The following is a 16,903-nucleotide window of genomic DNA, read 5'->3' on the forward strand; positions in this document are numbered from 1 at the left end:
GGGACGCACGTGAGTGGTGATTCAGAGGAGCAGCTGTCGACACACTTAAGGCGCCTGTCCCACTGTGCCAGGCGGAGGCGAAGCCAGCTCCTGTATTTGGCAGATAGCTCATTCCTAGTAGCAGTAAGATCGCGGCAGGGTACGACAGAGTTACGGGGCCAAGCGGAAGGAGAACTGTCACATGGGTTTTTAAAATCAAACGAGTGGCCTTTACAAACGCCCATCCGACATCTTTCAAAAAGGGATAGAGGGATAACAACAGCAGTGACCCCACTCTTACCTCCAGCTCAAGCTCGATGAAGACCAATCCTATATGGACGTCAGAGGGTAGATAAAATTCCTCAGGTGGCTCTAGGGCCAACTTCAGGATGGCAGATGTCCCCAGATGGGTTCCTTTGCCCCTCTTCAAAATGAGGACAGATGGGTTTGGGTGTTTTATCCTAATACTTGGATCCCAGAGACCGTCCTAAGAGCAAGACGTGCCCTTGGAAGGGCGAGGACACAGGGAAGCCAGGAGGGAGTTGTGGGGAAAATGGGCATGTCACTAGATAAGGGTTCAGGGAGGGAAGGCAAGCTGTGTGTAACCATGTTTTGTTCGAGAGACATCGCCTCTACCAGGGGTGAGGATGTAAGAGGAGGTACTCCTGACCCACCTGTGTTGATCATCCTTGTGTTGATACGAAGGCCTCAGTTTCCTACCAAGTCTTACTTTATAGGTAGCACCAAGTGTCTCTATTAATTAGGAAAATTGAAAAAAATTAAGTGGTCATTCCCAGGTTGCCTTGAAATACATGTATGAGGCAGCTCAACCAAATACAGCATGTCAAACCAGTCCTCCAGGAAGGGCCCTCTCTCTTCAGAAGAGTCTGTAATAACGTATGGCTTGGCCAGCTGTGGGAGTCCCTATCAGCTCCAACAGACCAGGTCTTTACCAGGGCCAGGAAGGCACCAAGGTTTTGGGTGTGTGCATGAGAGTATATACAGAAACTGTCACACCCACGTCCCACATACCATGACAGGGTGGAGCCATTTGTTGCCCTCACCTTAATCTTTTCATCATTTTTAGAAATACCATGCTTTGACAGTGCTGGGTCCCTAAGGACACAGTCCAGAAATTCTCAGCAGACCTCAAGGGCACCTTTCCAACAACAGTTCCCTTTATCTGCTCCTCACATCTGGGGATCCTAGACTCCAACCACAGCCACGAATAATATTTATTTCCTTAGGGGAAGCAGGGGTCATGTCTAGCTGTGTCTAATTTCCAAGCCTGTATCCACAAGCCTACGACGCCTACTCCTAGTACCTTCTTATGGCATTTTCACAAGCTGTACAAAGGTCAGGGAATTTGGATTAATAAAGGAGTTACTATATTGCTACTTTCCGAAGACACAGTAGAAAAAACAACACTCAATATGGTCTTGAACAACATTTAATCTCTCTAGGCTTTGGGGTTGAGCCTTTGATGGTGACTCCTGATCCACAGGGTGCTTGCTGTGTAGACGTACAGAAGCACTGCTTCAGGGAGGCAGCGTGCAGCATGGAATGAGGAGCCAGGGTCCCGGCTCTGTCGCTGAATGGCAGAGTGACCGCAGATGTCTCCCTTCCCTTCCCCAACAGCGTGGGTCACAAGAGTCTTGTCTCTAAGATTCCTCCCAGCTCTGATATTCTGTGAGTAACCAGCAGAGAATGTATGGTGTTGCCTTCCCATAGAAACTGAAAAAATCTATGTGCAGTAGCATAGGTAAGGGCTCAAACAGTTCTTTGGTATTTATAGTCTCTGGGCTCAGACTCCCATCTCACTGTTGGCCCGGCCCTGGGGTCAGTCACATGCAGGCTGAGAGTGGGAGCGGAAGAATAGGAATGTCCCCGGCAGGGGCCACCGCATGGTTTATTATTATAAATGCATCAAGCCCGTGGACAGAGGTCCTTCCCAGTGGCCGTGTGCTGTGCGGTCACCCATCTTGCCTTCGCAGGCCAACCAGAGCACTTCTGTTCTCAGTCAATGGACAGTTTTAGCTATAGGGACGCACCCTAACCTTAGGACCAGGGTGTCCAGAAGTCCAGAACCAAGGGACGAGTCCGTCCCCTTCCGTGCAGGGATTCTGGGAGACCCACATTTCACATGACACTGCATTTGCCTAATGTCCCCAGCACATCCATTGTCTCAGCTGACCTTTTATTCCTCAGACTCAGCCCCCCCCATCTTCTCCCCTTAGTTCTGGCTGGGCCGAACCCTACCCAGTGGAAGAAAATCTCCAACACAAGCAGAACTCTGAGCAATGACTCCTTGTGTCATATAAATAGCTTCAATGATATATACAGCCTATAGTACATGGACACACACACACACACACACACACACACACACACCGTCTTGTGGAAATCATCTTCAGGATGATTTGGGCAGGCACTCAGTGACACAACCGCTCTGAATATAAACACGCGCGTCCACTGGAATCCAGTCTCTTCCACCCCTTCGCCTCAGAGAGAGGTGCACGCTGGAGAGAAGCCCACTTTGTCCGAGCCCCGGCTGTTGGGTGGGAGAGGACCTGAGCCTCCTGTATGGCAGAGGGTGAGACGGGGATGGCGGGGCCATGCTGGTGGCCAGTGACTACTCCTTCAACAGTCCCAGCTTCCTCAGGGCCTCCCTTCGGTGTTCATCCGGGACTCCTTTTGGGGAGATCTTGACACTGACACAGGGGGGTCGAGGCAGCTTGTCACGGCTCTGTCCTTGGAAGGACAGGCGCTTGGTGCTCTGCTCCTGCTCCAGGTCAGCCAACTTGCCCACCTGGATCCCGGCGAAGTCCTTCCCTGTGCCCAGGGAGGCAGGCCGGGGCCTTGAGTTACGCAAGACGCTGGGAGACATCTTGTCCGAGAAGGAGCCCTTACCCAGAGAGGTGCTGGCTTGGGGACTGGGGTCTTTCTCGGCCGAGAGGTAGCTGCTCAGCCCCACACCCGAACGCTCCAGAGTGTTGGACTTGAAGCTCATCTGTCTCAGGCCAGGGACGTTGCTCTCCCGGAGAGTGAGCCCCGAGTCCGCCTTTGCCTGAGCCAGAGGACCACCTGCCCTGGGGGCTTTGGGGATAGGAATCGGCATGGATTTGGCAGCTGGAACCTTGCCTGCAGTGGGCTCCTGGACAGGAATCAACCCCTTGTCCAGAGAAGAACCCTGAGCTGGAGTCGGAGCCGGAGGCTTCGCTGGAGAAGGTCCCCGAGTGGGAGCGGGAGCCGGAGCCTTCCCTCCGGCAGGCGCAGCGGCTGTGCCCTGAGCAGGCCGTGTCGGCTGAGCAGGGGCCGGGGCCGGAGCTGGAGCCTGGAAGGAGGCCTGGGCGTGGGTCTCCTTGAATCGGGTGGAGCTGGTGCGTTTACTTAAGTGGGGGCCAGGTTCATCCTGGTCCTGGGGGAGCCCCAGCTTCTCCAGGGCCTCCCGGCGCGCTTTCTTCTGCTCCTGCAGCGAGGACGAGGCCAGGCTGGAGTCTCCCGCGGTGGCCTCGGAGTGGCGAGACAACCAGTGGTGGGGCTCACTGTGCAAACTGCTTCGGCTGCTCTTGAGAACGATATTGGGCGGCAGCTTCCGGGGCTTGGGAGCTGTGAAGGGCGCTGGCCGGGCACTGGGGTCCCCCCCTGACGGGATGGGAGCATCTCTGGCTCTCGCGCTCTGCGATGACGTGGTGGGAGAAGGCTGAGGCTGCCCCGGTTCATCTGTTGAGCCCTTCTCACTAGCTTTTTGGGACATGGCTGCTGAAGGAGTCTCCTTCCTCTCCTGGGGGCTGAGTGACGAATGGAGCTGGGGCGTATGGCTCTGCAGCCCTGGCCTGGGGATGCCCAGGCCGCCTTCCCCACGCTGCTCTGGCTGGCTGTCCTGAAAGGCCTCTGGTGGGGGGATGGGTACTGTGTCCAACCCAAGGGCAGGCGTCGGGGGGCCGGCCGGAGCCTGGCTGGGCTCACCGCTTTGGCCGGCCTGCTCTCTCTTGGGCTCTGGGACAAGCCCCTCAGGTTTCCCCGGGATGTGGCTATTCGTCTGAGTGGTGCTTTCCCCGGGGTTCCGCTTCCTGCCGATGTGGATATTTCTGGGGAGGCTATGGGAGCCAGACCTGAGGCCCAGGCCTTCGGGTTCAGGCAGATGGGGTGAGCTGGACTGAGTCTCTGTCCTTGGCTCCGGTCCTTGTGGGACGATCTTCTCCCCTGGATATCCTGTGAGGGCCCAGGAGAACGGGCAAAGAAGAGTGGACAGAGGTGAGAACCCTGCTGCCCCGGGGCAGAGCTAATACCTTCCGAACTCTGGTCTCCACTTAGCAGTGGGTTTTGTTTTGGGTTGATTCTTTGCTCTTCAAGGAGCCGCCCTGTTGCATGGCTATCATTCACACTGACAGATCGATCTGAGCAGGTTCCCTTCAACCTAGGATTACTTTTTCACGATGGTTGGGGAAAGAGCAGCCTCACGTAACTCTAAGTCCTTGACTCGGGCTCCTTCTAAGCTTCTACAGAAGCACCAGGGTGGGGGAGAGATTCCCTCTAGCTATCTCGGGGCTCCCAAGCAACTGAGTCCATGAACAGTGGATTTGCTCTTGATTCGACCAGACTTCTGCCTTCCTCCACCTTCACTTTCTATAAACACCTGAATGGCTCTGGAGTGGCCACAGCCGTCCCCACACGAGTGAGCGACATGGGCTCTTTCCTTCCAGCGGGTGCATTAGGCCCACGGACCAGGGAATCAGTCTCAGGGAGCAGTGAAGCCTTTGTCCCCAGTTACGCCTCTATCTCCATGGAGGTTCTAACACACTGTCAGTAAATATTTGCTAAACGAATACATCAATGATTGCAATCCTGATAGCAGTGGGGCTGTCTTCAGGAGTAAAGTGCCCCCCTCACTCTGGGACATATGGCCCCACCCTCATGGCCACACTCATGTGCCATCCTGTCCCCCTTCTACTGAGCCTCAACACCACTGGCTTTCCACCCCCTCTCACAAGAGCCTCGAGGTGCCACCCACTGAAGTTCAGGGGGCCCTTCCCCCTTATCTCTTGCAGTCTCATCCTCCTGGAGCATCCAGATTAGCTCTCCAGACTTACTTCGTGTCCCCAGAGCAACCATCCACCCTTCCCTGAACCCCTCCCATGAACCTCTGCAGTCATGTCTCTTCAGCATTTCTGCGAGAGAATGAGAGCTAGTCAAACCCTTTTCCCTCCCAGGCCTCTGAGACTTCAGAGAAAGACAGAGGATGCCGGCTTGTCCGCAGTCTCTCTTCTGCGGGACATGGCTTATTTCTAGCCAGGGGCGTGGGGAGGAGTGCTATCGTTCCTTCTGCCAATGACCTTCAGAGGAGAGGGCAAACAGGGTGCAAAGCAGCCACAAGAATGTCCTGGCTTTCTGGGTTTGTTAGCGGTGCCACCCCAGATGGTCTCTCTTACCCTGAGGAGCAGGCTGGGTGACGGGCAGGGCTCGGAGGCCGCGGGGAGCTGTGTCCTGTTCAGACTCGTCAGTGGACAGTCCGCTGTCAGCCTCAGTGTCCAGTGAGCCGATGGTCTCCTCCAGGAAGAGCAGACACTCCTTCTCTTCTGCGGACAGGAAGTCGTAGCTGCCGTCACTCTGGAATGAGGCGTGGAGGACAGAGAGAGAGGGAGAGAGGGAGCTGTGAGAGGGAGCTCCGCAGAAACTGGTGGGGCTGAGAACCACCCCGTGTCCGGAAGGAATGCTGAAGGGCTGGAAACCTTTCCAGGAGGCGACTCCGCAAGTTTGCGGGAGTTGTCTGTCTCCTGAGAAACCGCGGGCACCGGACGGGGAGGAGACTGGTGGCTGTGGGCCCACCAGCACCCAGTGCTGGGCAGGCAGATGGCAGCTGCCTTTTCCACCCAGTCCTGGGTGGGACGCTTAGGGGAACAGATCAGAAGCAGTCCCGGGTTCTGATTCCAGTTCCTGTGTGTGACCGGCATAAGCATATCCCTCTACGTGTCTCCGATGTAGCTCCGAATTACATGGGTAACATAATGACTTGACCTTAAACTTCAATGGTATTAACTTGTCAGAGTACTTTTGCACACTTGATCTGGTATGTCAAGGACAGTATAAGGACAAACAAGAAACGCAGCCAGCCACTGGCTATCAGGCCAATGGTAACAGTGGTATGAGTAGCCACAGATAAATTTACCAAATAATTTACACTTGACTTTGAAATGCATTCCATACAGGATTTTTTTTTTTCCTTTGTGTATTTACTTTCTTGATGGCATTTGGCTCTGGCTAACATTCAAATAAGTGTGCATTTCTTAAGCAAATATTAACTAGAGGCGGGTAGGGTGGAGAAACCGGACGGGTATGGGAGGAGGGGAAAGGAACTTAGTGTGAAATATCAAGTAGATATTAAAGCAAATAACCGTCATGATGAAAAAGCACACAGGGGTATTTGGGGAAAAGTGTTACGGCCCTTTTAAATGGTTGCTGCCCACGGTCAGCAAGGCCAGGAAGATCCATAGGATAGTTGCTCTCTAAAGTTGAAGGTTGAAGGGAAAACCAAAAGGGCAAATGGAAATGTAAGAAATTTGGCCTGAGTTCCCTCCTGGCATCTATCTCATCCCCCTTCCTAATATTTAAGATACTTCAGAGTTATATATTCTTCAGACCCACTCAGATGGCCAGGAAAGATTTGAGACAGCCCTAAAGACACACTAGGAGATGGTTGTTGGAATAACCCCACCAGTTCCCCTGACTCCTTAAAGGGCCATCTGGCAGGCCGACCTGTCGAAGGAAGCTACAAATGTAGCCCGTGGAAGCCCTGAAGCCGATTCCAGGGGTTCTCTGAACAAAATCTTCTTTACGGCCCTCTTCTTCCCAAAATAGCTTTGCCAAAGATAAACCAACTCTGAATTTCTCCTTTGTGGAGGATTCACCTTGCAGATCTTTAATCCGTGCCACACTCTGTGTCCAGTAGTGTGTAACTGCTCGTATTGGCCTCAGCCTAACAGAAACAGAAAGATGTCTCTGTGGTCCCACCATCTCAGTTCAACAAGAAATTATATACGGACTGCCCACGCTTTGGATTGTGTGTGTATGTGTGTGTGTGTGTGTGTGTGTGTGCTGCTTTCTCTACTCCATTTTCACATATCAAAACTCACTGGCTGTATTAAAAGTCCTTGACATTTGGTAGAGATCCTCAGCATCCTTAAATTTTCAAGTACCTCTGTAGGATATAGAGCAATAAAGTATAAATTCTCAAGGGTTATTAGGTATGCAACGAACACCAACAGCAAAGGAATGTTTCCATTTGGACGTAGAGCAGATTTACTCTTTCGCACCAGCCTTACAACAACCTTGACTTAAATTCATCCCCAGAAAAATTACAATTTGTTACCTGCCACTCACAAACAGTTAAACACGATGACTTTGGGTGATTCTGAATCGATGCTCCTGGATAAGGCTATTTCTTTTCTACTTAGAGGCGTGTGCTGAGTGTTTTGTGTTTCACACACATCTCGTTCACTTCCCCCCCCTCCCCCGCCGAGGATTCGGTGTTTACCTTATATCCCACCTTAAAACGGAGGAGACTGAAGGTTACAGAAATTCAATAATTTGCCCAAGGCCATAGAGCTTATAGATCGAGAACTCAGACTGGCTTGGCTCCAGAACCCAGGCTCCTAATTACTCTGTCCTCTGTGATCTCGGTAAAAGATTGAAGGCACCCTGCTGGCTGCAGGGAGGCTTCAGCAATGTGAGTGCTATGGTGATCTACCCTCTGCTTTCCACCAGGACCTCAGATCACTGGCCCTTGCTCTCACCTCAACTTAGCCCCCCCGCCCCGTGAATGAAAGCTGGGAGCAAGTCTCATCTCATTGCGCTTTGGGACTGTTCCACCCTTTCTCTCGAGAACCTGGGTGACTCAAAGGCAGAAATACCAACCGGTGTGATTCACTCTCTGACAAGGAAGATGAAAGCAAAGGAGCAGCCAGGCAGGCGGTGGGCAGGGCGGGGCGGGGCGGGGCGGGCGTGCAGACAGAAGCAGGGTGGTGGGGGGGGCGGGCTGCAAGGCGGAGAGTACGTACAGATCCAGAGCGGGTGGACACGGTGCTCATGATGCTGTCGCAGCTGCCGATGCGGGTCACGGGTTCCGAGCCAGGCCCCGCTGGCCACAGCTCGCTCCTGGGCATCGCCTGAAGCAAGGTGCAGGGGCGGTGAGAGGGGCTCCCAGAGGGGAAGTGAAGGGAAGTGAAGAATGTCCCAAGCCGGCCTGAAAAGACAAGAATCAAAGCCACGTGTGAGCCGAGCGGAGGCTCTCGGGGCCAGGCTCTGCCCAGGCCCCCCGGGGCGCGGCGGCAGGGACACCAAGCAAGCAGAGAGCTGGAAGGGGCCGTGCACGGCGGTTCCCCACACCTCCCCGCCTGCGTGGAAGGACGCAGAAGCGGGCTCACACACATGCAGGAGGACGGGCTCAGCAGGTGCAGAAGCAGTCTAGTCAGAGAGGGAACTCCACACTTGTCTTAGCTGCTTTTTTTCTCTGCGTCGGGGACCTTAGGCTACATTTCCAGGACCACAAGCAATAAATAGGAAGGGGTTCATAACGTGGGTTCTGGAGGAAGTCGGATCTGGATTCAAATCCTGCTTGCATTTACAGTTATGTGACTTGAGGCAAATTACTCTTTGACTCGGTTTTTCTCATTAGGTAGGGTTAATGCAAGGATTACATGAGAACAGTTTGCACAGCTTAGTTGGAAGTAAATGCTCGACGAATAAAGGACTAACTGCTACTGTTCTTGTCATAAGAAAAAGACAAGGTCCTTCGAGGATCAAAGTAAACTGACGTAAGGGAACAAGAGTTTAGAAAAGAAGGGTTTGGGTTACGTGGGGGAGAAGGAACAGGGCCCTCAACGACACCAACCGCATAGGGTTGTCACGGACATATACTGAGATACGTCACGTAAAACACTGCGCAGTAACTGTTAGCTGCTGTCATAGCCAATATCATCAACAGCCCCCGCCACCAGGGCCACCATCATCTCCGTGGTCTGGGAGCCTCCTACGTAACTCACACAGGTTGATACAAACCCAGTTGCCCTCTTGTGTACCACCCACTCTGAGGCTGCACTTATTTCCAGCCAGGTTCCCTAATCTTTGTCAAATAAACGAGAGAAATGCCCTGCGTAGCTTCCTCCCAACTCCCAACTCGTAGGGAAAAAGAGTTTCAAATTCACTCTGCCAATAGTAAGAGCAAAGGAAGGCAGTACCATTTTCCTTCTGAAAATCGCAAAGTCTGGAAAGGCCCGATGGGGCTCTCCTATGTTGAAATAAAATTCTGGAAAAATTAAGTTTAAAAGCCAGTTCCAAGGTCAGATAGGGAGTTTGGAGAGAGCTAGGATTAGAATCTATATTTTTCTTGTGACACCATTTTATATTTTCTATCACCTTTCCTACTCCCCACCCCTCTCCCCCTTTACTAAGTAAAATGTCATAGAAAAAAATGTGTTCAATTGGAGATCTTGGGACCCGGGGTTTGGATTCCAGGGAGGTTGTCTCTTTGGCCTCTACCCATAACTTCTTCCACTGCCAAGTCAGGTTTGGGCTGTGTTGGGTGAGTCAGCCGCCAATGCTGTAGAGCTGACCAGCACAAGGCCGATTTGGGGGGAAGGTCTACAAATGGGACAGGTAGGGAGGGGCAGGACAAGGGGGAAAGAAGAGGAAAAAATCCCAATGAGCCAGACACATGGAGTTCATAAGGGTCCAGAGCCTCTCAGGAGATAGGGTCAGGACCACAGGGGACAGACACACCAAAGGAGCCCAGTGATAAATCAGCATTGGGTAAGATAGCTCTTCAGTCTTCTTGGTGACGTTTCTTTCCAAATACCCAGAACCCCAAAGACAGAAACATGAGGAGTCACGTGGATGAAGTTCAGTCTCCTCAGCTATCCATTCCATTCATGACGGCTTAGATTCAGAGGATGCTAACTCATCCCTAACATTCTATAGGACTGAGGCCATTATAGCAAAAGAGATCCATTTCTCATAAGGTTAGGCACACAGAAGGCACTCGAAAAATGCTGGATGAATAAACTTGCCATCTGTTCTAGAATCTGTTGAGTTAAGCTGTTGGAAGACCACTTTTTTTGTTGTTGTTTTTACTCTATTATTACACTCTTTCTTAAGTAGTTTATTTCCCTGAGAATATACGACTCAGTGGAATTTGGGCAATGCCTTCAGCTAAACTAACATTCATGAGCACGTAACAGGGATGGGGCAAGCAACACTTTATAAGACAAAGGCATTGCTTCCAAGCAGTCAGTGTAAATCCAAGGGTCTAGGTTTGGACTCCAGTTTTATCAACATTGGAGCAATAAATATTGGTACTGTATTAATCACTGTAGTTAATATAATGTTGTGAACGGGTGACCAGATGATGCCTCTGCCTTTCAAAGACAATTACCACCCTGTTCTTCCAAGTACTCTTCAGACTTTATGATGGATTGCTAGCCTCTCCTTCCTCCCAGGGCAACCCATCACACTTTCATTTTGGAACTAAGGATAGCCTACAGTAGCTGGGAGGGAGAGAAACAATATGAATGGCACTGCTTCAAAAACAAAACAAAACAAAACAAAACCACGGTCTAGCTTACACTTTCAGATATGCCTATTAGATCTTCCAAATAGCCCGATAACTTAGGCAACATATGGTATTTTCTTCTTTGACAGATGACAAATCTGGGGCTCTTTCTACTGGTGCCTCCTAAGGGAAGTAGCGAATGACCTACAACTGCATATACAGGGCAGCCTGTGGATCCCGGTCCCTCCAGAAGGCATCTCAGAGATGGCAAGAGGGCCACGTTGTACCTGAAGAAGGGCCATTGGCTTCCCCTGACTAAACACTAAAAGCCCTAAGATCACCTTTCTCCTTTTACTTCACACCTGAAACCCTCTAAATTATCTGGTTCAGCTTTGTGCTTCCAGGCAAGCTTTTTGCCCCAACAACAGATGTTTCCAGAGTAAACAAACGCCACCAAATGCCCCTGGAGATCGTGGCGTCGGGCACTGCGTCATCACCGCAGAGGTGAATCTGAGCCTGAAAGCAAAGTCGGATGAGTGCTTGCATCCCGGCTCCGCACCTAGTTTTCTGATCCAAAGAACATGGACTGTAAGAGTCTTCTCTTCTCCCCCTTCCACTCTCTCTCTCAGCGCTCTGGCCTGACCTGGATGCTGCATTTCTATCCACCAACTTTACAACCTTGAAACTTGGGGGCTTTTTCAGGGCAGCCATCGAAACTTGAGGTATTTCGACCTGATAAGAAGCCTGAGAAACAAGCAAAACGCTCAGGGTGAGAGTTTGGTATCTTTTGACCCTTGACCTCTTTGGGGGATCTGAGAGGAGGAGGAAATGGGTGAAGGACATATGCACAGCCTATAGTCAGGGCCACTCAGGCAAAAGTGTGTTAAATATTAACTGCTCCACTGAAACCGGCCAAGTCTTGGAGGAGAGTAAATAAATAGCATTTGGAGTTCTGGCATGGGGCAGGGGCCGGGCTCCAGCCCCATTCCTGTTTGGCTTCTCTGTACCTTCTAAACAGACCCAAGTCCCCCTTGTCACCCTCCTCCCGTGAGCCCAGCTCTGTATCCTCCAAGAGCTCAACCTCTCTCCCCACCGGTCAAAGAGATTTCCTATTTCTTTCTTTTTTTTTTTTTTTTAACGTTTATTTATTTTTGAGAGAGGGAGAGAGACAGAGCATGAGTGGGGGGGGGGGGCAGAGAAAGAGGGAGACACAGAATCGGAAGCAGGCTCAGAGCCTGACGCGGGGCTCGAACTGACAGACTGTGAGATCATGACCTGAGCCGAAGTCGGACGCTTAACCGATGGAGCCACCCCGGCGCCCCAAGATTACCTATTTCTTTCAGAACAAGTATCTCTCCTTTTTGCCGACTATCCAGACATATGCCTCGGGCTGAGGAACATCCTAAGAAAAACACCAGGAAGGACTAAAAGCTGCCCTGTGTGTACGTCCTTCTCCGTGAGCACATGGGCAAGCTTCCGGGTGTGTTTAGTCAACGCGAGAATCTCCTATTTCACAGATGGGTTTCAGGAAAAGGGTCGAAATATCTTCTGCACAGAAGAGCTCTGTCTGACACTTACAGGCTATCTTGTCACCGACAAGTTCACCATCTGCGGCAGCCCTCGGTCAATGAGTTTGGGGGGCTGGTCCTGCGGTGTGGGCTAAGCTGAAACCAAGCGCCGGTTGCCAGGACTGGAAACCCACTATATTTGCTCAGGGCTTGTATGTGCCAGGCCCTGGGAGCCTGGTGCTGGGGTCTCCCCACTTTGCTCTTTCCTGCAGCAAGAGGAAAAGAGGCAAAGTTAGGGACCAGGACGTTAGCCCCCTCCCCTCCCCGAGGTGGATAAAGCTACTCTGAACTGACTTCTATAGGTGAGCTTACCACACAGACTGTCACCTGAAGGAGGACCACCATAGGGGTCTGAATCTTCTTTGTGGACTCAGCCACACTACTCTGGCCTGAGCCCCCCGGAGAACTCCCGCCCGACTCGAGGTACTACTGTGAAATATTATTAATGTGGGTGAGGCCCCGGCACAGCGGGTGCGGAGCTTTGTGTTTGTCAGTCTCTGTGTCTAACAGCAGGCAAAGTCGGAAAATTGAGTCGAATCCAAAGAGACTCCGTTTTGCAACCAGGTTATTCATGGGTTTTCCAAAGGTGAACTGGTAGTCCGAGGTGGAGTTTTCCCAGCCTCACATCCCCTTACACACAGCCGAACGCAGCTCACACCTTTACACACATCCACAGAGAGGTCCATTACCACGCTACCATTATTGCACACACACACACACAGCACCCTTTATTGAACTATAGACATTGAGTTGATAGAACCATGGGCAAATTTCCTGTTACAAACGCAACGGAGAAACCATGGCACTCTTCTCCCCTGGGTGATCCCCCATTTTGACTCCCTGTGCTCCCAACTATTCCTTTCCAAAATCACAGCTCAATTTCAGTTGGTCAGAGATGAAAATCTGCAAAACAAACCCATTTTATTTCCTTGTCGTCTGCAAAATATGCTTATCCAACCTAAACAGGCAGATGGAAACAAACAAACAAAAAAATGCATCCGAGCCCTGGTCTCTCACAAAAACAGTCCCATCTGCAGAAGCTACCAGCCTACTGTGATTGCAGAGTGGGCTCAGAGAGTTAAGGAACAGAGAGGGAAGCCCCCTGGCTTCCCTCTATACAGGGTTCCGCACATCCTGTGGCCCTGACTTCCCACGAAGCACCCCTTCCTGCTGCAGAATAAGCAATAGTTGGTTAGTGATTAACTCACCTTCACTGGAGGAGGGGCTGAAGAGAAGAAAGGAAGACCCTTTTATTTCAAAGGGCAGAGACGGAGACAGAGACTGCCTCCCCTGCCTTCCACTGTTTTCTTCTTTTGACCTCCTCCAGACTTACCTGGACAGGTAAATGCTTCATCAGTGCTACCCCACCCCACCCTGCCACTGACTCACAGCCAATCCCAGCAGCTTTCCCTCCCTACTTCTCATTCCAGCTGTTTCGGGAGGGAGGGTGTGGGAGGGGAATGGGCGGGACGCTCCCCCCCTCCCCTCCGCTCCGTAGCCAATCATCTCTTGCCCTCCCCTTCCCCGGTTAGAGCCAATAAAGAGCCCTTAAAAAAAAAAAAAAAAAAAAAAAGGAGGAAGAAAAGAAAAAGAAATAGGAGGGCTGGAAGGAGAAGACTCCTTTGGGCTGAGACTGGAAGAGGAGAGTTGGCCCGGAGGGAGTAGGCAAAAGATACTATTTTAAAATTTGACTGTAAAGAAACACAGACAGGCGGTATGCTTTTCTATGTCTGTTTGAAACTTGGTTTTCTATCTAGAGCTGCCTTCCTTCACTGGCGGGGCAAGTATTCCCCTGAATTCTCCAAGTTAAGATCCATTGTGGCCAGTTTTGTTAGTAGCTTTTCTAGTTGTTCGCAAGCACTTTTGCTCTCAAGCCTTTTCCTAGCAGCTCTTACTACTAGCCCCTGTCCTCAGGACTGCTGGAAAAGGTGACTGAGCCCAGGGGTGCTGGAGCTGAGACACCCTTGCCCCACTGTTTGGCAATGAGCTTCTTGACCTCATTTATTTCTGGGGGGTGTGAAGCCATTTTCTCTCCCAAGGGGGTCCCTTTCCTGAGGAAAAAGTGACTGGATGGCCTCGAAGGAGGGAACATGCATGCTGTCATTTGGGTCTCTGATCTCTTTTGGCTGTGCCTGAAAGGTGGCAATGAATATTAAGAAATGAAAACAAAACAAGCTACCAGCCAGCTTAGCAACCTGTCTCCTTCCATAGGCAGATTCCTTGCATCTGCTGTTAAAACAACCTGAGGAGAATAGGGAGATGGGAGTAGGTGGAAGAAATCACGGCTTTCAGGAAACACCCCCCCCCCCCCCCCAGGTATGGAGGCCACTTTTACCAGAAAGGACTTTTTTTTTTGCCTGGAAGCTGGTTTTTCCTGGATATAGGCCATCCTTGATGCCAAAAGGGCAGGGAGAAAAATTAAAATCAATGCACGTAATGATCGCCAACATTTATTGAGCAATTGCTGTGTACTAGGGATTATGCTGTGCTACGTGTGTTCGTGCATTATTCCATGCAACCTTTATTTCAACTTCGAAAAAGTAGGCGCCATTAGTATCCAAATTTTACAGGGAGGTTAAATAACTTGCACAAGATCATGTAGCCAGGAGGCAGCAGAGCGGGGATTTCAATTCAGGCATTACGACGCCAAGCTTGCCATGCCTCAGTATAATGCTAGTCAGCCTCCGTTTTGGACAAATTCCCAGGTGGGAAACGTGAAATACACAGATAATTTGCAGGTCTAATTCTAACAATTAGATTAAAGCTTTCCCATCTCATTTCTGTCTTGTAGCCATTCACACCTTTTATTAAAAAGATGACGCATGGCTTTCATCTTTTCTCTTCCTGTAATCATGGTTGGGTAGGAAATAAGAAGTACAGGGGCCAAGAGAGAGGAGAAATGGGGCAGGACTAGTCGAGGAGGAAGGAGGACCGAGGAAGCCTGGGATAACCAATACACTATCACAACTGAACGAGCTGACTGAGCATTTAAGGGTGATGACCTCTCTTTGTGGTGTGTCACGTAAACATGTATGATGTCACAGGAGTAACCAAACAGGAAAGGCAGCTGCACATCAGGGGTTCAGTGCAACGAGAGTCACACCCATGGATGGAATCGCTGAAGTTGACCCAGCTTCATACGTGTGTGATTTGAACATTTGCTAGAAAAATGAATTTGACTTATGAGCATTAACTTCAAAGATGATAGCAAGCACCATCTTGCTTGTGAACAGTTTTTCAGTTTATAATAAAATTAGTATTTGGGGCGACTGGGTGGCTCAGTCGGTTGAGAGTCCGACTTCGGCTCAGGTCATGATCTCGTGGTCTGTGAGTTCAAGCCCCGGCATCGGGCTCTGGGTTGACGGCTCAGAGCCTGGAGCCTGCTTCAGATTCTGTGTCTCCCTCTCTCTGACCCTCCCCCGCTCATGCTCCGTCTCTCTCTCTCTCTCTCTCTCTCTGTCAAAAATAAATAAAACATTAAAAAAAACTTTAAATTAGTGTAATTAGGAAGGACTCATCTTTTCACAGGTAGAAGTAGGAACATAGATAAAATGATCGTTCTGTTCCTCTCTCTTTCCTTTTAGACATGTCTTCTTGAAAATTATGAAATATTTCCAATACCTTGGCATGACAAACACCATTGTACCAACACCTAGTTCAAGAAATAGAATGTTATAGTTGAAGTTACTTACATACTTTGCCCCTCCCTTTCCTCCTACCTCCTCAAAACACACATATGCTCCTGCTGATATGAACCGCTGTCCTGAACTTGGTATTCCTCATTCTCTCTATCTTTAAGTGTCTTACCCTGGAATTTTTTTTGGTTTGCTTTCTTTGGTTTTGCTTGGAAAAATATCAAGTCTCTAAAGGTTCCAAGAGAGTTGGAAAGGAGGCCTGGACTAGGGGAAAGAGAGTCCTTCAAAATCAGAAACACTTGAAAGACTAAGGCTATGTAGTTGATGTAGGTCATCATTTGAGGAGGAAAGTGTGTAGTTGTTTCTTGTTGAAAAGCAATTGGATTCCTATTTGATGACCTGACCGTGAAATCTAATTACAGCCCAGTTCACCTGACTCATCCATCCTGTATGCTGTTGTGGTGTGCTCATCTCCTTGACTGATACAGGCTAGTTTATGGTTTCCTTTCTCAGTACAACTTCCTACTGAAAGATCTAATTTCCCCTAGACAAGTGCATTTTCTCTACACACACACACACACACACACACACACACACACACTAATTCAAAACCAAAAGTTACCACAGTCATTGGTTAATCTTTCCTCTTTGGGCCCCTTATAAAGTTGAACTCTCTGCACAATAGCTGTGGATGTCCATTCTAACCATTCATGATACTTATTCATTCACATTATAGTCACATCCTGTCAGTGTCTTCCTTTTCCTCTCCAAAGGAATAATGAAGTTACTTTGAACATGTATTACCACCATCCTTAAGAGACACAGGGTACCCACTATATTCATGATATTGAGCATGATACTGTATTCTGGGTCTCCGAGTGCTTTCCCAACATATCAGGGAGAGGGAAGCTTTTATTCCTCAAGTAGTAGCAAGAGTTTGCTTTAAAGAGAAAACGGCTGGGGAGAGGTTCAGATGCAGGTGATTATAATTTGGCTATAAGACCAAATTGGAATTGATAGGCCATATTAAGACATCAAATAGATCACCCAGTTCTCACCAAAGTGGTATTAGTGTTAAGCCTAAAATGATTAGAGGGGAACTAAAGGGTGTAATTAAGTGGGTTCGGACGAAGAAATTCTGAAATTAATCATTAAGTAATACTTAGGGGTAGATT

At 50.0% G+C, this 16,903-nt stretch overlaps 1 protein-coding gene across 10 annotated transcripts in view; it reads right to left on the minus strand.

The window, feature by feature from the left end:
- Window positions 1-1,413: 1,413 nt before the first annotated feature.
- The window catches only part of YOD1 (YOD1 deubiquitinase), a 28,268-nt gene continuing 12,778 nt past the window's right edge, over window positions 1,414-16,903 (minus strand). For 3 of the 10 annotated variants that reach the window (XM_045456699.1, XM_045456704.1, XM_045456698.1), the window contains 3 exons: window positions 8,037-8,221; window positions 5,412-5,589; window positions 1,414-4,194 (listed from right to left, as the gene is read on the minus strand). In XM_045456699.1, the coding sequence (XP_045312655.1) occupies window positions 2,612-4,194; window positions 5,412-5,589; window positions 8,037-8,221 (1,946 nt within the window). In that variant the 3' untranslated portion in view covers window positions 1,414-2,611. Of the gene's footprint in view, window positions 4,195-5,411; window positions 5,590-6,887; window positions 7,480-8,036; window positions 8,222-12,103; window positions 12,300-13,301; window positions 13,478-16,903 lie in introns of those variants that run through there. The other 7 variants (XM_045456703.1, XM_045456702.1, XM_045456700.1 and 4 more) reach the window with 7 other exon arrangements.

The sequence above is a fragment of the Leopardus geoffroyi genome, chromosome C3 (assembly GCF_018350155.1).
Source record: "Leopardus geoffroyi isolate Oge1 chromosome C3, O.geoffroyi_Oge1_pat1.0, whole genome shotgun sequence".
In the NCBI taxonomy this organism is placed as follows: domain Eukaryota; kingdom Metazoa; phylum Chordata; class Mammalia; order Carnivora; family Felidae; genus Leopardus; species Leopardus geoffroyi.